We start from the raw sequence: 22,507 nt of genomic DNA, 5'->3' as shown, positions 1-22,507 counted from the left end.
TAGAAAAAAAAGAAAATGTGCTGCACTTTCAATTTGATGCATGAAATGTAGGCCTATATGTAAAATGGAAACTGTTCTATAATAGACTGCTATAGCTGCTTAGTGCTTACAAAATAAATAAATAAATATATATATATATATATATATATATCGGTGATCGGTAATCGGTGATCGGTCGATGATCGGTTGGGCAGATATTTCTCATAGGTGATCGGCAATCGGTGATCGGTGGCAAAAAACGTGATCGGTGCACCCCTAGTATCTACAATCCATGGTTAAGCTCCAACCATTACATAGCTCTCTCCGTACCTCCACCCGTCCTGTCCGTCTAGCCCCTCCATCAATCTGCGGACCTGGGGGTCGCTCATCTACATCCCGACTCTTTTCCTCTTTGGCGCCACAATGGTGGAATGAGCTGCCCCCTTTCGGTCAGTTCAGCTGAAACACTGCCCATTTTCCATCGTAGACTAAAGACTCACCTATTTGGACTATATCTTGGCCCTTCCGGATCTGACTTTTCATAAGTGCTACTTTTCAATTGTCGATTGTTTACCTTGCTTATTGTTTGCTATGTCTTTATAAGTGTTACTTTTTATAAGTGTTTGTTGTTTTTTACCTTGTTCATTGCTTGATATATTTTTCTGTATTGTTGCTGATAATGTGTATTCTTTGATTTTATATTGTACTGCACTGTATTGTATTGTATTGTAAGTCGCTTTGGACAAAAGCGTCTGCTAAATGACATAAAGTAAAGTAAAGTACTTGCTGCAATAAAGTTTTGTTTTTTTAAGGGGGGGAGGGTCAACAAGACGAGTCTGAAAGTGGCCAATCATAAGAGGGCCAGAGGCCTGCCTTGGTCTCCGCCCACAATTGTCAAAAGTCCCAACGCGAGCGCGCAGAACTCAACACGTGAGAGGAGAAAGAGAGAGAGGGAGGGAGAGCAGCAGCAGCACACGCGCACACAGTGGCTGCTTGTGCGCTCGCTGGTACTAAATACACGGGTAACGTTCTTTACCTCTCGCTGTGCTTTTCTCTGCTCGCGCACAGCTGCCTGTTGAGCGCCCTTGTGCAGTCTTTGTGCGCGCGGGATGTAAGATTGAGCGAGTGTGAGTATGTATTTGCGCCTGTGAAACAATATAATACGCTCGTGCTTATGTTTGATCGAGCTCTCGATATTTGGCATAAGTATGACTCCATACTTAGCTTCAACACAACAAACATGCACAGAGAGCTCAATTGAATTATTTTTGCTTATGTTGGGTTGCTGACAGTAGCCTGTCTGAAACTATGTTTTAACTACCACACACAGCCTATAATATTATAGCCTGTGTTAAAAAGATCAAATCACTGCGGAGCATCTTAAACTAGCTAGCCCTAAGGTTGCAGCTCTGCTTGCCATTTGTTTCACGGGCCTTATGTCTCATGGCTGATTGCCAGATTCCCTGTTGTCTGTTACTCTTGTGCCTGTTATCAAGGACAAAGCAGGTAAGGTTGGGAGCCTTGATAACTATAGGCTCATTGCACTAGCCAGTGTGCTTTCCAAAGTACTGGAAAGAATTTTACTTGATCGGTTGAGCCTTTTTATTTCTACTACAGACAATCAGTTTGGCTTCAAGGCTAAGCTTAGTACTGATCTGTGTATATATGCCCTGAAAGAAACTGTTGAACTGTATAGAAGGCAGCATTCTTCTGTGTTAATTGGTTTTATTGATGCCTCCAAGGCCTTTGATCGAGTCAATCATTTGAAACTGTTCTTAAAACTGCGTGAAAGGGGTGTGCCTGGCAGTATAATACGTATATTGTCTTACTGGTATGCCAAACAGAGCATGCAGGTGAAGTGGGGGAATAGAGTCTCCACCCCCTTTGGTGTTGGTAATGGGGTCCGGCAGGGGGGGTTACTCTCCCCTGCTGTCTTTAATTTGTACATGGATGACTTATCTGTCCAGCTAAGACTGTGTAGGACTGGTGACACCCTGGTAAACCATCTTATGTATGCGGACGATCTGGCAATCTTTTACCCCAGCCAGGGGCGGAGCGACCCTATCAGCCCAGGGGGGGCGAAGCTCTTAGGGGCCCCCCCATCCCAAATTTTTTTTTTTTCAATTAAGGCCGGCGGCGAAGAAAATTTTGCCTTTTTTGCATGTTTGAATCTGTTTTAGCCATATTTAGTGGAATATCTAATTTTAAACACACCAATGTTATTGTCTATTGATTGAATTGCTCTCACACTCAGGCCTGGCCTGGCATGCAGAAAAAAAAAAAAAAATTGTGATGGGGGCCCACTGAGGAGTGGGCCCCGGGCCGTGCGTACCCTCTGCCCCGGTGTACGCTCCGCTACTGCCCCCAGCAGTGCTGGGTTCCAACAGTTATTAAATATATGTTCTGCTTATGGTGTCAAATTTGACGTTAAATACAATGCTAAAAAGAGTGTTGTCATGATCTGTAGAACAAAGGGAGACGGGGATCTCACTTTTCCTGCCTTTTATTTGTCAGATAATGTTCTGTCTGTTTGTGATATAAACAAAATGACAAAATATCTGGGTCGCTTCATCACTGACCAAATTTCTGATGATGAGAACATGTATAGACAGCGGCGTGTGCTATATGGGCAGGCTAACATGCTGGTCAGGAAATTCCATTCATGTTCTGATGATGTAAAGATGAACCTTTTCAGAGCCTACTGTACCCCTATTTATACTGCCCCCCTGTGGGTGAACTTCAAAAAAGCGAGCCAAGCTTCAGGTTGCATATAACTATTGTATGTGGATTCTGATGAAAAAACCTAGGTGGAGTAGTGCAAGTGACCTGTTTTGTAAGGCAGGAGTCTACACTTTTCAGGCCCTCCTTAGAAACTTAATATACAAATTTATCGGCAGACTAAATGTGTCCCGGAATTAGTGCTGCACGATTTGGGGAAAAGGTGCGATTAGCGATTAGGGTGGACAATATTGCGATTGCGATTGTGATTGCGATATAATAAACAAGAGGTATCTAGGGATGTGCCGGCATGAGTTTTTGACGGTATGATAACCTTGGACAAAAATACCACGGTTTCACATATCACAGACTAAAATACATGAAATATGTTACAATTTAAAATATATTAAAACTTAAAAAAATAAAACAATTTGAAATTAAATTATCTTTACAAAAAATAAAACATTTTGAGACATTTGCCTGTCCCAAACATGTAAAAAAAGAAACACCAGTCAAATAGAAACTGCACTGTGTTACAGCACATAGAAGATGGCTCAGCAAAGTTGCAAAGTTAGTTACATGTCTGTCCAGCAATACTAATGAATGATACACCCCGTTTATTTATTTTGTAGCGACAGATGGCCTTAAACGCCACACTCACGTGACGCTTCTTGAGAGAGAGGTGAGGTTACGTGCATCTGCAGACTTTTAACGAGGGACCATGAAGGCGTCATGTGACGTCAGGCTAGCTAGGAGCCTGGAGGTGATGCTGCCACTGCTGGCAGCTGCGACAGTGTTTTGCTATCAACCTTGTTAATCTCGTTATATTCTTCATCACAGCGGGTCATCCCGACTGTGTACTTAATCGCGCACTAGTTCTGCATAAGCACCTGCAGCTCTCTCCTTATTTTACTGACTTCTCACTAGGGGTGTCACAATATATCGTCCCACGAAATTTCGCGATAGTAAAACGTCACGATATGTATCGTTGAGATGAAATCTCATATCGTGAAAAAAAAAAAAAAAAAATTTTTTTTTTTTTTTTCAAAAATAGACAAAGAAACGTCTTTGTTTGTTGAAGTTCAATGTGTGGAAAGTAGTTCAGTTGAACAAGTCTCTGAAGAGACACATGAGAAGTTATACAGGAGAGAAACCATTCAATTGAGTTTCTGGCAAAACTGTTTACTTGACAGGAAAAACTGAAGATGCATAAAAAATAGACTAAGAAAAGTCTTGTTGTTTGAGTTTGAAGAAAAACTGAAGATGCATAATGAGAATTTATACTGCTGAGAAACCTTTTAGTTCAAAGTAAATCTAAGTGACGGTGTAACTCATTCTATTTCAAGATAAGCCTTATCTCCAATCTCATGTTTTTTCTAGTTGTTATTGTAATAACAATTTCCCACAACAGCATGTTTTGTATTTGTGCATTTCAAATAAAATACTACTTTTCCAGTCATATATTGTCATTATTCAAGTTTAAAAAAATATTGTTAAAATCGTATCGTATCGTATCGTTATCGTGAACCCAGTATCGTGATACGTATCGTATCGTGAACTGAGTGTATCGTGACACCCCTACTTCTCACTGATCACACGGCTGTTTACATGCGTTTCTGAACGAACGGCTAGCTAGTTATTATTAGCATAGCTTGCTGTTAGCAATCATGGATGTTCTCTCTCGCCCTCTCGGTAGATAAGTAACCTTGCTGCACATAACATTACTTATTTGCGGGAGTCCATGGGAGAAGTCTCCCGCTAGTATTGATGCCCAGTGTGATGGCAGAGAAACGTGTGTTTGCTGCGTCGCGTGTAACGTTAGTTTAGAGGAGGCTCTCTCACACACACACACACACACACACACACGCACTCAAAAAGACGTGAAAAAAATAAAATAATCGCACACTTTTGCGGTTATGTAATCGCACGTGCTGACATCGCGATTGCGATTGCGATTCGATTAATCGTGCAGCACTACCCGGAATTCCGTCATAGTACTGCTAACCAACCCTGTTTTTAGTGCTGTGAGATACAACTCACGAATGTGGTCCTATTGGTATAGGTGCATTCTATAGATCTTGTGTGTTTTATTTTTCTTAAGTGTTGTTCATGTATGTGTTTTTCTATGGACCTTGTGTCTGATAATAAAAGTTGATTGATTGATTGATTGATATTATTATTTTTTGGACCGGGCTCGCGGCCCGGTACCAAATGCGTTGCGGCCCGGTACCAGTCCGCGGCCCGGTGGTTGGGGACCACTGGTTTAAATGGTTGATTCATAGCATACTTCTTTATTTAATGGGAAACTTTTGTTTCATAAGGCATCAAGAGAAGAGACTATCAAGTATAGGTGATATCCATTATGCAAAATGTGTGTGGTCTTGCAAAAACTAGGTACTTCTGCAGATAATATATACTAAAGAAAATGACTAAAACCCATAATCTTGAAAGGTTATCTTTTAATTAACCATAAGGCGTAACAAAAACACGTTGTGGACCCCTAATCAAATACTCAGTATCGGTATTCGGTATCGGCAAGTACCCAGATGTCAGTACTCGTACTCGGTCAGCAAAAAAGTGGTATCGGGACATCTCTAATGTGTTCTATGTTCTCTATGTAGAGGATAGTGGACAACGAGAAAGCGGACAAAGTGAAGCAGAAGGTGGACCTGCAGGTTCTGCCGACTCGGGCGTATCTGGACCAGACGGTGGTGCCCATCCTGCTGCAGGGCCTGTCCGTGCTCGCCAAGGAGAGGTAGCTATTACTCTAGAATATACTCTATTTACTCTAGAATATCATTTGTCACAGTAGAATATAATCTATTTACAGTAGAATCATCTATTTACAGTGTGCAATGTATTTGTAAAGAGTAACTTGTTCATTTTTAATGGGGGACTTCTTTAACACATTCACTGCCAGCCGTTTTTTTTTTACTGTAGGTAGCTTCTGCCAGAGGTTTTTTTTGAGGATTCTGGCTCATCTTTCAAGAGCCGAGGATTCTTTTCTGCTAAGATTTTGTGAACACAAAATATCTCAAAAGAACTAATAGAATGTGTGCTTTCTCTGTCTAAAAGAGTTAGTTTGTAGTAGAGATGGGCCGATACCATTTTTTTCAGACCGAGTACGAGTACGAGTACTTAATTTTGGGTACTCGCCGATACAGAGTACCGATACGAGTACTTTTTGTTTTTGTTGAGTAACCACTTATTTTACCCCCTTTTTTCCCCCAATTTCGTTTCATTGTCATGCCTTGTACTTTTAATGCTACTGTAATGTTCAATTACCACAATGAAAATAATAGGGGTGCTCCGATCCGGCTAAGCCACGATCCGATCCGATTCCGATTCCTGGGGTCACGATCCGATTCCAGAATCGATTCTCGATTCCAACGATTCTCGATTCCAGAATCGAGAATCGATTCTCAATTATGTAGTTTTATATTGCAATAACACACAAAGGTAAATATAAGACAAAAAATGACAAATGTATTAATGCAGAACTTCAAATTCAACTTCTGTATTACAGTCAGGGCCTAAATTCATTTTGCAAACTAGGAGGGAATTTCCCCCTTATGTTCTTCAGATAAGATGGATTTATAGGCTGGGGGGGGGTCTGTAGACTTTTGGGGGGAATACATTAACCAGAGTTCTTAAGTGCAAGAGGTGGTGGCACCGTGGCAGTACAGTACACAAATGACATGAACATTTGGACACTTATTCAGCCGGTATCTTGCATGTTGCGTTCAGGTGCACTGTAAAAAAAAAAAAAAAAAAAAATTTTTTTTTTTTTTTTACCGATACCGATACGAGTACTTGAGTACGGTATCGGAGCCAAGTACCGATACCAGTATCGGTATCGGCCCATCTCTAGTTTGTAGAGTTAGTAGTTATGTAGATATTAGCCGTTGAGTACAGCATGGTTTCAGCGTCTGAGACTGAAAGCTGAGATAATCGCAGTTTTGTGAAATTCAATCAAACAGGCAGAACAGTCACTTTAACCATTTATTTTTGGCAGCAGTGAGACATCAGACATCTAAACAATATAGTTCTGAACCCCCTCTCCTTCAAACTCCTCCCTCCGTGGGCGTGTCTCTGGTGGCTTTCAGCAGCGTTTGTCACAAGCGAGTTTCTTCTGCTGCTGCTGCTGCTGCTGCGAGTTTGAGCAGCCTCCCTCCCTGGCGGCCCCCTCGTCGGCGAGTCTGGATGGGGCTGCTCGTTTCTTGGGTTTTCGGTTGAGAGCTTTGATGAAGCTTTGTGCGATTCTAGGCTTTATGCTGCGTGTTTCAAAGTGTGTTTTGCACCCAGTCTATTTTTGGACCCCCCCACCGTTGTGCGCCCGTGTGCACCAGCGCAAAAGCGTTTTCGCCTACAGTATGAGAATGAGGCTCGTTCGTTTTCGGTTGTGAGCTCAGCTGGAATGAAGCTGCTTGCGATTCCTTTCTGCTGGTGTTTCAAAGGTGTTTCAAAGTGTGTTGCACCCATAATCTATTATGCAAATTTGCAATCCCCCACCGCCAGCTCCCAAGCGCGAAAGCGAAAGCGTTTTCGCCAATCCATTTTCATGAGAATGGCTTCCTCACACTGCTTTTTGCTTGGCTTCCTCTAGTCTGGAGAGCACTGTCGCCACTTAGTGGGTCGGTGGAATGGGTTGTACACGTTCGGTGGCTCCAATATTTATATAAGAGATGTAAAAGGGTTAGATCAACGTCCCACCGTCAATTTTTTTTTTTTTTTTTTTCACGTATCAACTCGTCATTGGCAGTCAACCGTTGGATTTTTTTGACGTATCAACTCGTCAATGGCAGTGAACGTGTTAAGATTAGACATTTTTGTCTTTATTAGCTGAATAGAGAGCCACATAATTACATCACTGAATATGTCTAATGCTTTGCAACATGGCTACTGGGGGTAACATGGTTTATCCCATAAATGTTAGTATAGAGCAGCGATTTTCAAAGTGTGAGGCACGCCTCCCCTGGGGGGTGCAAGAGAGCTTCAGGGGAGGCGCGATGCAATGGAAAAAACAAAAGAAGAGGGAGGAAAAAGACATATTAGAAGTCCATTCCGATCCACACTCAGAAGGTGGCAGTAATGCACCAAAAGCTGTTTGCTAACCACCATAAAACACCAGAAGAAGAAGAAAAAGCGGAAAACAACTTTGGTAGCTAAACTTCAGCTATGCGTGCTGTGGTGGAGCAAAATTAAACGTTATTTAGTACCTACAGTGAGAGAGGAGACAGCGTCTGGTGCGAGCAGAAAACTGAGAAAGTATCACCCGGATTATTTATCGTCTGGATTTCCATTGTTTGGTCCCGACAATGTTCCCCAAAGAAGTGCTAGCAAATAACAGCATAAGACCATGTAAACTCTGGCATCATATTGAGACCAAGCCCCCAAGGGCCCAGTCTGCCACACTTTGAAAACCCCTGGTATAGAGTACCGCAGGGATGGCATATTTTTGTGGGCTTAACTAGAAATTGCTGCCATGTTGGTTCTTAGGGGGAAAAGCCTATGGGATTTTAGTATGGGGATTTCAAGTAAATACATGAAATAAGGTCTGTGGTTAACAAAAGTTTATGGGAGTGGTAATTTGTGTTCGGCAGGATAAGCTTAACAATGAGGACCACTTTGATGACTTTTTAAACATTTTCTGAAAATCGCGCTTAAAAAACACATTTACACTTCAAAAGTGGGAAAGTGCTGAAAACAAATTACCACTCCCATAAAAGTGTGTTAACCACAAACCTTATTTCATGCATTTAACCTAAATCCCCATTCTAAAACCCCATTCACTTTTCTTCTTATGAACCAAAGTGCTACTTCCGGACTCATTCCTGCTGTACTTCACAAATAAGCATGCAAAAAAAATCTATCATAGTTTAAAGTCCCTGGAACCCAAACATAAATGCAGTAGCGGCTTGTGCATTGTTGTCCAGGGAGGGCTATATATAGGCCTGGACGATGGGGTTGAAATCAATATGATAATCATAAGGATTCTTCTCAATATCAATATCATATGTTTCACGTATGCAAAATCAGTGTTCATCTCATTGAACTGAATGGTGATGTCAAACAAACCTTATATTTTCAAATAATATTCCTGCCATACCTCATTTGATCAGTTTTTAAGTAACATTTGCTTGTCATCGTCAATTTAGACGGCAGAAATGTCACTATTAAAATAGCTTCATATCATCACGATGATTCCACTGAAAGACAACAAATAATAGGCTATTGAATTATCGTCCACTCCAGCCCTAAATCAAGCAAGTAGTAACGGACGTTACTAGCTACTAGAAATGTCTGAAAAGACCCGAGTGTATTTTCTTCCTCTGTCTGTAGCCTGTTGTTTAATGGCGAGCTCAGGGTGATCTGGTCCAAGCTCTTTCACTCGATGCTTCTCCTGTTAAAGTCCGTCTCTCAAACGGCGTCGCTTTGAGTGACTTCACAGAATTTTCTTTCTCCATTCTTGCAAAACGTCTTTTGTGTTTGATGGCAGTTGAAAACAAACTTCTTTGCTTCGCGCGCGTGCTGCAGGGAGACAACAAAGCCGTCGGCGTGGGACTGCTACTAGTGTTTATATATACTCCATCGCTACCCATCTACGTAGCCTAGCCTACGTCACGACACTCACTCTACCTGACCCCACCTCCACCCGGTCGCTAGATGCGTGCGCCCAGAGCCCTACCAAATCCCTTTGTTTTTGAGAGTGAACAGCGCATGTGCAACTACACAGATCCTGATACTCTAATGATCTGCACAGGTGGAAACCGGAAGTAAACCGGAAGTCCTCGGACGGCGTCCGTGGGAATTCGGTGCAAGAAAATATTGACCCAAAAACAGTACACATGTAGATAATTATGAATCTACATATTTATTGCAGATTATATACCGTAAATTCCGGACTATAAGCCGCGGCTTTTCCCCCGTTTTTTGGCCCCTGCGGCTTATATAACGGTGCGGCTTATCTATGGATTTTTTCAGCAAAAAATAAAATAAAAAACGGAATTCTCTCTTCTTTAGCACTCTTTCTAACTATAAATCCACTTCTGTTTTAATTTCCTCTCTTGCCCTCTTTTCACCACACTGCGGACACTGTGTGCACTGTAAAAAAAAAACACAGGTGGTGTTGTGTTATGTTGTTTTGTTGAAATGTTAATAAATGGGAGCTTCCTCAAACAGCCATCTCTTTCCCGACAATCCCCTCTGTGCACGAACCCTTACATATGGTAATTAACACATTGAGTGCCACAGCGCTTCAGTAAAATTGTCTGGAGCCTGTGCCAGATTCACTTCCATTCAGTTGAAAACAGCTATAGAATTTTTTCTATTATGGCTATATTAACGGGGCTGGACTTTAATGAAACATTGAACACTCCTGCTTCTTCCAAAGAAGAAATTTTGTTTCTAGACAGCTCCATTATGAAATGACAGCCTCTCAAAAAAGTGCACTTTCAAGGGTTTTCTGTCGTTTTTTTTTACTTTCCAAGATATAGTCCCTTTTATGAATACCTTTTGCACTCTAATTTCGAGCACATTCACTGACTCTGGCTGGTGTTTTCTGATGTGGTGGCGTGTGGTGTGTGATCCCTTGAAGGGATTCATGCTCACTGGCTAGGTACGACCTTAAACAGCAGAATTATGGAATAATATGAATTATGATTTTAGGACGTCCACAGACGTCCTTGGCACTCCTCGTTACTTTTTTTTAGGACGTCCACAGACGTCCTTGGCACTCAATGTGTTAAACATTTAAACACAAAAAAAAAAAAACATTAAAACACCCGCGGCTTATAGTCCGGTGCGGCTTATATATGTAACAAACAGGCAATTTTGCTGCTGCGGCTTATACTCCGGTGCGCCTTATAGTCCGGAATTTACGGTACTCACTATCTAATATTCACCTCGCTCATTAAAAAAAATATATATATATAACGTTGTATTTCCCTCTTCTTCTTCTTGTGGATACACAGTAGGTGGGGCGGTGCCCTGGCGCCCTCTAGTGGCCGGCCGCCACTGCATAAATGTGTTCTGAATGAGTTTGTCACACCACAGGAAAATGTGTTATTAACCACCAGTCAAATTTGAACACAATTGAATGTCGCCAAGTATATAAAATTAGGAGCTGCAATCTCTACGTTCTCAATGCGATTCAACTATGCTCTCAAGGTTATCCTCTGCTGTGAGACTGTTATGTGGGGGCATATCATGCAAGCAGGCTGCAGCCAGTCTGCAGAATGCTCTCTGCTGTGAGACTGTGGGGGCATATCATCAAGCAGGCTACAGCCAGTCTGCAGAATGCTCTCTGCTGTGAGACTGTGGGGACATATCATGCAAGCAGGCTGCAGCCAGTCTGCATTTGAGTGTGTGGATGCTCCTTTTTTCATTCATTTTGATAAAAGCACTATATAAATGCAGTCCATTTTACCATTTAAAGCCGATATTTTACAATAACACATTTTAGAGGTGCCTGAGATGCTGTGAAACCATAGTATTTTTGCCTAAGGTTATCATACCATCAAAGTCCCATACCGGCCCATGCCTACATTATAATTGTACATTACAGCAATTAACATTGCACATTCATAAAAAAATATATAGATTTCTCTGCGATATCGTGATACTACCCAAGGCCAGATTAACACCCCCAGGTGGGCCTGGCCACTGAAGCTCCCAGGGGCCCCCCTACACATCCCCCCCGAACATTACACTCGGACACAAGAAGGGGGAAAACAAGATAAAAAACTATTTTCTTGTCCAAGTCAAATGTTGATTCTAAATATAACTGAATCGCTTTGTTTGACCAAGCAAATCAATTTTGTAAGCATTTTACAAAATGTCTATGGAAAAATGAATTTCTGACCGGTCACCACCAGGGACACTGGAACTGTTTTTAAGTAGGGAGTGCTGCAAGGAAGGGACTGTCCTTTTCCGGCGTATTTTTTTTGTGGACGTTTGGATGTTTTTTAGCCATGTTTAGAGGAATATCTCATTTTAAATTAACATTAGGTTCTGTTATCTGTTATGATGTCATTATTCAGTATTTTCTCCTTTTCTCACTCACTTTCATGTCACCACCTGCTCTCCTTTTAGGTCATTTTACACTACGACAGCAACACAGGCAGAAACACTGAACTTATTTAGTATTATATTTTATTATCTTATTATTATAAACCAAACATCAAAAATAACATCTCCACCAACTTTGCTTTGCTCTTCAACTAAGCCCTAAATATTGCAGTATAAAGCATATAAAACACAGTTTAATCATATATATATAATTGTTTTAATTGATATTACAATTCCAATACAAAACAGCAGAGGGTGCTGCAGCACCACAAGCACCCCCACTTCCCGCACCACTTGCCCAGAGGCATCCAATGACACTCAATCATGAGACTTAATCTTCTTGGAAACAATTTTTTATTTGTCCTGATTGGTCTTAGATTTGTGTCATAGTTCTGTGGAGCCCGACATGAGCCCGACCAATAAAAAAAAAAAAAAGTATATATATTTATATATATATATATATATATATATATATATATATATATATATATATATATATATATATATATATATATATTTTTTTTTTTTGGTGAAGGCCCCTTCATACTGAGGGCACCTGCCCAGGTTGCCCATATGGTAGATCCGGCCTTGATACTATCCGGTATTTCATTAGTGACATCACTAATTGATTGTGATCCCTGTATATTGATGGTTTATTGATTTGTTGTGTTGCAGACCTCCCAACCCGATCGAGTACCTGGCGGCGTTCCTCCTGAAGAACAAAGGGCAGTTTGAAGAGCGGAGCTAGACCAGCTGTCCCAGTAGAAACCCCAGTCAAATGTGTGTGCTGATAAACTTGTAGCTTTTCTTTGTCTTTTTTTTTAACCACAATAAAGATGTTGAAGAGGAATAGTTGGTCTAATCTGAAGCTTATTGATGATTGGATGTGGAGCAAGGGACAGATTGCTGGGTTGCTGGTTGGATTCCTACTGCAGTGTTTTCTTTACTGACTGACAAACTGCACTGTTCACCATATTGAAGGTCTAATTACATTACTTTACATGAGATAGACTTTAATGTCCCTGAGGGGAAATTTGTCCTGGTCAACAGTGCTACATAGCTGCATTCACTTTATACAACACATAACCAAGTAGAAAAGTGCACTCAGTAGAGCGCAGATCTCCCCCAGGCACCGTGATGCCTAACCATGGCCAAATCCAACAGATGGCAACAATGAAGCAATGCGGATTCAGGATTATCATTCGCCAAAGGGAAAACAGTCTTACAACTTCACGTGAGTATCGCACAGTAACGTTACAGCAAAGCATTCGTTTGATGGGAATATGCATGGAGCTTACCTTGGAAATGATGAAAGCCAAAAATGGCAACGAGCTTCTAATGGAGACCACCCTTTATTTGTACAAACATGTAGCCACAGTCTGTAAAGGAAAGGGACTCACATTGTGTCATCTTACGTGCAAAGCTGTGTGAAAAAGAGTCATTAGAGAGTCATGGCAGGAGGAACTCGGTGTTGATCTATCTGACATTATATGGGACAGGAGTTTGTCTCTGGTCGAACTCTGTTCAATTAACAGCAGATACCGGATGATTAAATTTAAAGTTCATTACTCCAAGCATAGGTTGCACAATATTTATCCTTCTATCTCACCACTGTGACAGGTGTCGGGTCTGAAAGGGCACACTGTCTCGTGCTTTTTGGTTCTGCCACTCACTGTCCGGATTCTGGGCCAAAATATTTGACTGGTATATAAGGCCTACAAATAACCCTCCGGCCGGAGGCGGAGCTCGCCATCTTCAGCTGCTCGGAGTCCTCTCTGCTCCTCCCCACGGCTGTGCAGCAGTCTTTCACGCAGGGGACGATCGTCGCCAGAGAGAACGGAAGTCCCTCATCACCCTCTTTTCAGCTGTGGTTGATGGACATGGCCTCACTGGTACGGATGGAGAGACTCAGGACAGGTTCTTGAGGACTAATTCACTTAAAAGAGATTTTCGGCTATTTGGGACCCATTCCTGACCCACCTTGATGAAGCTAGGGATGATGGGTGACTCACCCGGCTGTTGTTGGACCTCTTGCTTTGAATCCTATGTACAACATTTCTTTTTTGCGGGCACACGCGTAGCTCGTGCGACTGGTAGTACAATTTTGTAATGTAACACATGTATGTTTTTTTTCTTCTTCCTTTCTTTTCTTCTTTTCCTGTGTTTGAGACTGTTCATGTTTATGTTTGTTTATTCCTGTTCTTATAACCTGACATTTTTTGAAAAATTAAATGGCCTATAGAAAGAAAAAAAAAAGCAGCCAAAGTTGGGGCAGATCTTATAGCCTACCTGTAGCTTATGAGGGATCAGCGTGACATCACAACCACCCAGAAATCTGGAACCCCGCAGCAGTTAACTAGTATGAGTTGTGCCAAACAAACGTTAATATCTCAATAGGCTACATTACATCGCTTATATTTGACATTCTGAGTGAGAGCAGAAGTAGCTCAAGCATCTGATGTATGCATGTCATGTTAAAGTTGTGTGAACTGTTGTCACAGTTTTAAAATGTATTAAATTAAGTTAATTTTGTAAACCGCACAGCCGCTAGAGTAAGACACTCAACGCTGGCTCCATATAGGGTCCCATTGGTTACCAGTTTCCATCCAGTGATGCGGTTTGTTTACCAAAATGCTGATCGGCTGCTGATCCCTTGTATAGACCAACTTTTCTCCACTTTAGTTTTCTTTTAGGCTATATTTTACACACTATACGAGGGATCAGCCGAGCAGCGTTTTGGTAAACAAACTGTGTCACTGTGTACGGTAATGAGACCCTATGGAGCCAGCTGTGAGTCTCACTCTAGCCCCGGCTATACTTTTTACATTTTTAAAACTGCGACAGTTCACACAAATTTAACTAAACATATATTATACATCAGACTCTTGTGCTCCTAGTTTGAGCGTCTGACTCTAGCCGGTTGACCGTGTTTACAATTTAAAAACGGAGACAGTTCACACAACTTTAACACAACATGCATATAGGCTACATCAAACTCTTGAGCTAATTCTGCTCTCACTCAGAAGAATGTCAAAAATATAAGCGATGTGATGTATACTGAGATATTAACGTTTGTTTCGCACAACTCATACTAGTTAACTGCCGCAGGGTTACGCATTTTTTGATGGCAGTGTATCGGTGGCAGGCAGTGACGTCATGCTGATTAGTCCTTTTTGCTATAGTGTCCTCTAGAGAGAGAGTGGCGTCAGCGGAGGACGAAAATGCGAGACTAATGAACAGCCAGGAATGGGTCTCGCGCTACTTCTAAAATAAAGCTGAATGTACAATAGGGTTGTCAAAAGTATCGATAGTATCGAAAAAGTCAATACTAAAAATTTGAAACTGATACAATACTCATTTGCAACAGGTATCGATAAGTATCAATACTAAAAATGTTAAACTGATACAATACTCATTTGCAACAGTATCAATATCAGCAGTACTTTCTCTTAATGAAAAATCAAACATACTACTGATTTCTCCCTCCCTGTCATTGGTGGGTATCTGTTGCTTCAACAAGCTCAAAGTGTTCTGATAGGCTGATGACTAGAGCAGGTGTAATCTGCTGTGTTCTGATAGGCTGATGACTAGAGGAGGTGTGATCTGCTGTGTTATAGGCTGATGACTAGAGCAGGTGTGATCTGCTGTGTTATGATAGGCTGATGACTAGAACAGGTGTAATCTGCTGTGTCAGGTCAAAGTTTTTAATTAGTTTTATCAGGCCTAGATTATGGAGAAGTGTGCATCTGTCCGTCCATCTGTCTTCGTTTCTTAATGTCTTGTCGCATCCGCCCGTGTGGTATCGAAAATGGTATCGAGTATCGATATTTTCCTAGGTATCGGTATCGAAGCAGAAATTCTGGTATTGTGACATCCCTAATGTACAATTTGATTCAAGGGGGGAAAAACCCTATGGTTGCTATGCACCCTTTTTGCGTTGTGGTGTGTTTGTCTTGCTGGTAATTCCTGTACATATAACAACAAATGTATATGTATTGTATAATATTGAAGTGTGCCTTTATTACTTTTCAAACTAGTAATAATGTTACTAATCTTAGCTGTAAAGCGACTTTGAGTGTCTTGAAAAGCGCTATATAAATAAAATGTATTATTATTATTATTATTATTAACTCGACAGTGCTGCTTAATCTAGAATCTTACTTCCTGGAACTCTTGAGAGTAAAAAAAATGGTCCATTGGAGAGAATGGAGATGTCGGGACTCTTCTATCTAAATAGCTCTGGTTTTGCATGCTCTGACGCGCACGCACGCACGCGAACACACACACAAACCGCGGCGATCACAAGGGGAACACGAGCTCGCGGGTGACGTCACCATAGTGATCACGTGATGCGCGGGTGAGCTGACTTCATGGGGACTTCCGGGTTACTGTCAAGCAACAGGGTAAGTCCTACTATGTCCATCGTCTGTCGTTTCACCTTTGATTGGAAAATGCTTCCAAAGTCTGGTCCCAATGCAAAATTCGAACGCTGTAACATTAGTGATGTCTCTTCCTCCTTTATTTGATTAGTGACAGCCTCAGCAGCTCGAGCTCACTGCTTCATGTCAAATCAGTAAAGCTAACTAGCTAGCTAGGTTGTTTCTCCACTTAAACTCGTGCCTTGTACTTTAACGTCTGTCTGTTATCTCCCTGTTTTGTTGTCATCACTGTGGCTAGGTCCAGTTAGCCAGGTGTTGTTGTCATCACTGTGGCTAGGTCCAGTTAGCCAGGTGTTGTTATCACTGTGGCCAGGTCCAGTTAGCCAGGTGTTGTTATCACTGTGGCTAGGTCCAGTTACCCAGGTGTTGTTATCAGTGTGAGCCACACCCATGGCCCATGACCCCAATGATCCACCACTTGAACAGCACATCCGAGCCTGGTTACGTGCATTTACGTCTCACCCCTGAACAAGAATCAGTAGGCTGGACCCTGGAGTTAACTTCACTTTGTTGTTTATGAGTGGACACAAGTCACCACCACCTTAATATGTGAGTCACTGTTATTTGTTTTATGAGGCTCTAAGTTAACATGTTCACTGCCGTCGACGAGTTAACTCGTCAAAAAAACAACAACGGTTGACTGCCGTGGACGAGTTAACTCGTCTAAAAAAAAAAAAAAAATTGACGGTGGGACGTGGATCAAATCCTTTTACATCTCCTATAAAAATATGGGAGCTATTGCATGTGTATAACCTATTTTACCAACCCACTAAGTGGCGACAGTGCTCTCCAGACTAGAGGAAGCCGAGCAAAAACACCAGGAAAAAGCGTGAGGAAGCCATTCTCATGAAAATGGTTTGGCGAAAACGCTTTCGCGCTGGCGCACAACGGTGGGGGATTCCAAAAATAGACTCTGCGTGCAACACACTTTGAAACACCAGCAGAAAGCCCAGAATCGCACGCAGCTTCATCCCAGCTCACAACCGAAAACCTAGAAATAGTCAGGTAATATTGTGAAAATCTGGGAATAAATTCCTTACCAAGAAATTTCTTCACCAATGTCTTTGTAAAGGTGTCTAATAACACATATAAAAAGATTTAAATTCAACTCCTGGAGGAAAACCTGTGACAGCTGCTGAAAGTTGGGGTACCCGGAACCTTATACGTGAAAAATGTAAAATGTTTAATTCTGCCTTAAGTAGCTTGTGAGGGGTCAAACTAGGGGTTTTTCATGATTCTGAATCAATTGCAAGCATTTGTTTTGCACCAAAACCACTCCTTGGTGGAAAAACGGCCACGCCCACTTTTACATGTAAATTAAAAAGTACCTTTATTTATTTCAATATCTCGCTCAAATGCTTGTTAGAAAAATACTGCCTTGAGCCAGATGGGGAGAACGAAGGTCACTATGGTGACTGTGTCCCTGGAGAGCCACATGCACTCTTTGAGAGTGGTGAAGAGAATCCCGAGGTCATTAGGGTCACCTTGATGACTGGGAGGAAGTCAACCTGTGTGCTCCGCTTGGCATCATCTGCATGGATTCTCTTCATCCAGCCATTCCAGTTGGAGTGCTGGAATTCTGGATCTTGGGCTTTGATCAGCCACCCTGCTGTCCAGAGTGTGTCTCCCGGAGAGAGGTTTCTGGTTTGTCTTGTGTCACGGAGGAAGAGAGCTCAGCGATGGGAAGAAACGTGATGGTGTTAATCCCTGTCAGTTTCCTGTTGGTGAATGGAAGAATCTTCACTTCAGCTGCTTTCAGGATCTTAGCCTTGTCGAGTGCTTTCAACTTCACCCTGTTGACACCTGTTCTGATCATCTGCCAAAGGTGGCACCAGAGAGGTGACTAATCAAACCCATTGAATGAAAGGGAGTGTTCCCGTAAATAGAAACAATGTTTAAATCTATATTGTCTCCAACAAACTGAGTGACTGCACAGACTGAGCTTGTATCCCCAACCTCCATGGAGACAACCTGATCATCACTCTGCATTTCTCTTTCACCAGCTATCGTAACTGAGAGATCCTCAAGTTCAATGTCAACCTCAGCCTCATCATCTATCTGATCGTCAGTTTCTTCAACAATGGTACCAAGAGCGCCAGAAGCATCAGAGATGCCAACTCCATTCCAGTCATTGAGGAAGCAATATTTGTAACTTTGTGTCTCTGCGTAAGACTCGGTGTACCCCAACCTGTGTAACTTGTTGAGCATCCACTTTGACCCAAATCTATGATCCAGTTGTATGGCAAGCCCCATCTGGTATGGCAATACCCCTGACCTTATAAAGTTCTGCCCCCAAATGGCTACTCTTTCATTTGTCTTCACTATTGGTCTCAAGAACACCTGAATGCTCTCAGGAACAAGTGCCAGCTGACTAGAGATATCAGTCATACTGTGTGCAGTGGGGCATGACTTTGGATCTAGATCAATAGTGGCGATGTCATTGCAAATCAACTTTAGTGCAGTCTTGATCATCTGAGTCTTCTCATCTCCAAACTCAACATTAGCATGATGCTCTCTAAGGATTTTGCTGGTATTATCTTTAAAACTGAGCACATCTGCCCTTCTGTTCTGTGATGTGAAATACAGAGTGTCATGGTACTTTTCTAGGAGCTTTTTTTTTAAGACGTTTTTTTTTTACTGTAGTTAGCTTCTGCCAGAGGGTTTTTTTGAGGATTCTGGCTCATCTTTCAAGACCCGAGGATTCTTTTCTGCTAAGATTTTGTGAACACACAATATCTCAAAAGAACTAATAGAATGTGTGCTTTCTCTGTCTAAAAGAGTTCGTTTGTAGAGTTAGTAGTTATGTAAGCATTAGCAGTTGAATACAGCATGGTTTCAGCGTCAGAAAAATTATTCAGAGATAAACGGCTTTTTGTGAAATTCGATAGAACAGTCACTTTAACCATTCATTTTTGGCTCTCTCTCTCTCTCTCTCCCTCCCCCTCTCGCTCTCTCTCTCTCTCTCTCCCTCCCTCTCGCTCTCCCTCCCTCTCTCTCTCTCTCTCTCCCTCCCTCTCGCTCTCCCTCCCTCTCTCTCTCTCTCCCTCCCTCTCGGGAGGGAGACGCACTAGGTTTAATCCTAGTGAGAGGGGGAGAGGGAGAGAGAGAGAGAGAGAGAGAGAGAGAGAGAGAGAGGGAGAGAGCGAGAGGGAGAGTTGCTTCCAACTCCTCCCTCCGTGGGCGTTCTTCTTGGCTGCAGCGGCCGTCACAAGCTTGTCACCAGTCTCACTGCTTTGCTGCTGCTGCTGCCTGTCTGCGCGGCCGCTGTTTGAGGAAGTCTGGATGGACTCGCTCGCTTCTTGGAGTTTTGGTTGAGAGAAGCTTTTGCGATTCTGGTCATATTTATGCTGCGTGTTTCAAAGTGTGTTCCACCTGTAATCTATTATGCAAATTTGCAATCCCGCATCGCCAGCAATCAGCGCGAAAACGAAAGCGTTTTCCCCCATCCATTTTCATGAGAATGGCTGCTTTTTGCTTGCCTTCCTGTAGTCAGGAGAGCACTGTCGCCACTTAGTGGGTCGGTGGAATGGGTTGTAAACGTTCGGTGGCTCCAATAATTATATAAGAGATGTAAAAGGGTTAGATGCACATCCCACGGTCAAAAAAAAAAAAATCATTTTTTTTTTTTTGACGGTGCTACGTGGATCAATGCCCCCCGCGTCTCCTATGGAGATATTGGAAGTATTGAATGTGTATAATCTATCTTACCGACCAGCTAGGTGGCGACGGTCCTCTCCCGACAGAGAGAAAGTCAACCAAAAGCAGCCGCCTCCCGCGGCTGCTTCCTCCATTCTCAAGGAAATGCTTGGCGATTTTACAGTCAGAAACGAACGAGCCTCATTCTCATACTGTAGGCGGGGACGCTTTCGCGCTGCTGCGGTGGGGGGTTCCAGAAATGGACTGGGTGGGCAGCATAAAGCCTAGAGTCGCACGGGGCTTCATCGGGGCTCTCAAACCCAAGAGACGAGTGAGACCTATCCACACTCGCTGCCAGGGAGGGAGGCTGCTCAAACTCGCTGCCAGGGAGGGAGGCTGCTCAAACTCGCAGCAGCAGCAGCAGCAGCAGAGCACTCGCTTGTGACAAACGCAGGCTGAAAGCCACTAGACACGCCCACGGAGGGAGGAGTTGAAGGAGAGGGCGTTCGGAACTATATTGTTTGGATGTCTGATCTCTCACTGATGCCAAAAATAAATGGTTAAAGTGACTGTTCTGCCTGTTTGATTGAATTTCACAAAACTGCGATTATCTCAGCTTTCACTCTCAGACGCTAAAACCATGCTGTACTCAACGGCTAATATCTACATAACTACTAACTCTACAAACTAACTCTTTTAGACAGAGAAAGCACACATTCTATTAGTACTTTTGTGAACTTTGTGTTGACAAACTCCAAGCAGAAAAGAATCCTCGGCTCTTGTAAAATGAGCCAGAATCCTCAAAAAACGGCTTGGCAAAAGCTACCTACAGCAAAAAAAAAACGGCTGGCAGTCAATGTGTTAATACGTCATTGGCAGTGAACGTGTTAAGTCTTTATCCATGGATTGGGGATTCAAGCCCTGCAGTAAACGCACATCTGAACAGACGTATATATATGTATGTATATATGTGTGTATGTATGTATGTATGTACATACATACATAGTATGTATGTATGTATATATATATATATATATATATATACCATATATATATATACATAATTATTATTATTACCGATAATCGATAATTGATCGTTAATTTTCCCGAATTTCGATTATGGATTTTTTTTCAAAATAGTTATAATATTCCTCTGCATTTATAGCCTACCCTACAGCATTGGTTCTCAAATGGGGGTCCAGGGACCCCCAGGGGTCCGTGGCACTTTGCAAGGGGGTCCGTGAAAAGTTTTCATGAAAATAAAAATTTAAACTTTTGTTGTTGTTGCAAAAGCTTCATAGTTCAACGGAAAAAAATTATGCTTTAAATCTAAAATGGTTCGTGGATTACATTCTAATGTAACAAACCTATCAATTTAAAAGTCAAGCACGTTACCGTGGAAACAGTTAAGCTTAGCCCAAAATCACAAATCAGAATGAGGGGCTCCCCGCTCGGTATACTTTTTATCTTGTAAGGGGTCCTTGGCTGAAAAGCATTTGAGAACCTCTGGCCTACAGTGCTAAATAGCCTATATCCCAATAAATCCATAACTCCATAGGAATATTATAATACATTTGATGTTACGGCCGTCTCAGCAATAAAAAGGGGAAAGGCATAAGTGAAAGAAGTAAGTGTAAAAAAGTAGACCATATGATCCATTACTGCAACAGGGGCACCAGGAGGAATGCTCCGCCTCCGTGCCGACACGCGTTTATGTTAGCGTGCGTCTGCATCTGTGGTGAGTCGTGCTCTGAGGATTCCCTCTCTGTCAGTCTCTCAGCAGGTCTGTCAGTCTCTCAGCAGGTAGGCTTTTGTGTGCATCTGATAAATCTCTCTAAGTCTGATACATCTCTCTGTAAGTCTGATAAATCTCTCTCTAAGTCGTAGGTGAGGAGAATATTAATGCCATTATTCTTCCATGAAGGGAAAGTAATCGGGCCACCACCCAGATGAAGTGAGACATTGTTAAAAAGGGTAAATGAGTATGGAATTTGATCAATATGTTGGCATGAGATTCAACACTTCTACATGTGGCGATAAGGTGAGAGATTAAAGGACCTTAGCTGGTAGGGCTGGCACGGATCACGGATAATCCGTGACCCGTACGGATCAGCCCCCGCGGTCCGGAACGCGGTTCGGAACATCCATGGTTCGCGGACCCCCCCCCCTCCCCCTTTCGTTTCATTTAACGTTTAACGTTAGTGTATGAGAACGCCTGCAGCGCAGCCAGACACAGACAGGCATCATCATGGCAAGCACAAGTGAGCTTCCTCAACCCTTCTCCCCGCTGAAAAAGCACAGGAATGCGAGCAGCATGTTGCAGGCTGCACAAGATAACGAGAGCCACAACACACACATGCGCACACTTTTCACGAACACATTATCACCAGACGGTGAAATGTTGCTTTAGGACACATAAGAACAAAACACGTGGGGCCACAGAGTAGCTTTCCAGACTCACCCGGTCTGTACCACCCGTGTCAAGTGACTGCAGTTAGCAAGTAACAGCCAGGAAGTTATGCATAGCAGCGCCACGCTGAAACAGGAAGTTGGGTTGTTCTGCCTTCAGAGTAAAAGCATAAATTGTGTCACTAACAAATGGTTAGAGAAGTATAATAGTATTTAAAAATCGAATCTAAAATCAAATTTTGAGAGAAAAAATCTGA

At 42.4% G+C, this 22,507-nt stretch overlaps 2 protein-coding genes across 3 annotated transcripts in view; both read left to right on the top strand.

Annotated features, from left to right (window-relative positions):
* dpy30 (dpy-30 histone methyltransferase complex regulatory subunit) overlaps window positions 1-12,589 on the top strand; it is a 38,207-nt gene extending 25,618 nt beyond the window's left edge. Inside the window, exons 4-5 of the mRNA XM_083635351.1 lie at window positions 5,319-5,452; window positions 12,442-12,589. Of these exons, the coding sequence (XP_083491477.1) occupies window positions 5,319-5,452; window positions 12,442-12,514 (207 nt within the window). The 3' untranslated portion in view covers window positions 12,515-12,589. The remainder of the gene's footprint in view (window positions 1-5,318; window positions 5,453-12,441) is intronic.
* Window positions 12,590-16,133: 3,544 nt separating this feature from the next.
* Window positions 16,134-22,507, top strand: part of psen2 (presenilin 2) — a 46,261-nt gene continuing 39,887 nt past the window's right edge. Inside the window, exon 1 of one of the 2 annotated variants that reach the window (XM_083635349.1) lies at window positions 16,134-16,169. The gene's annotated coding sequence lies outside the window, so the exon portion shown is untranslated. Of the gene's footprint in view, window positions 16,170-16,646; window positions 16,755-22,507 lie in introns of those variants that run through there. The other variant, XM_083635350.1, reaches the window with a different exon arrangement.

Source organism: Poromitra crassiceps (assembly GCF_964638095.1).
Source record: "Poromitra crassiceps genome assembly, chromosome: 4".
Taxonomy (NCBI): domain Eukaryota; kingdom Metazoa; phylum Chordata; class Actinopteri; order Beryciformes; family Melamphaidae; genus Poromitra; species Poromitra crassiceps.
Note: the sequence above shows the minus strand (reverse complement) of the source record. Positions and strands in the feature narration are given on the sequence as shown.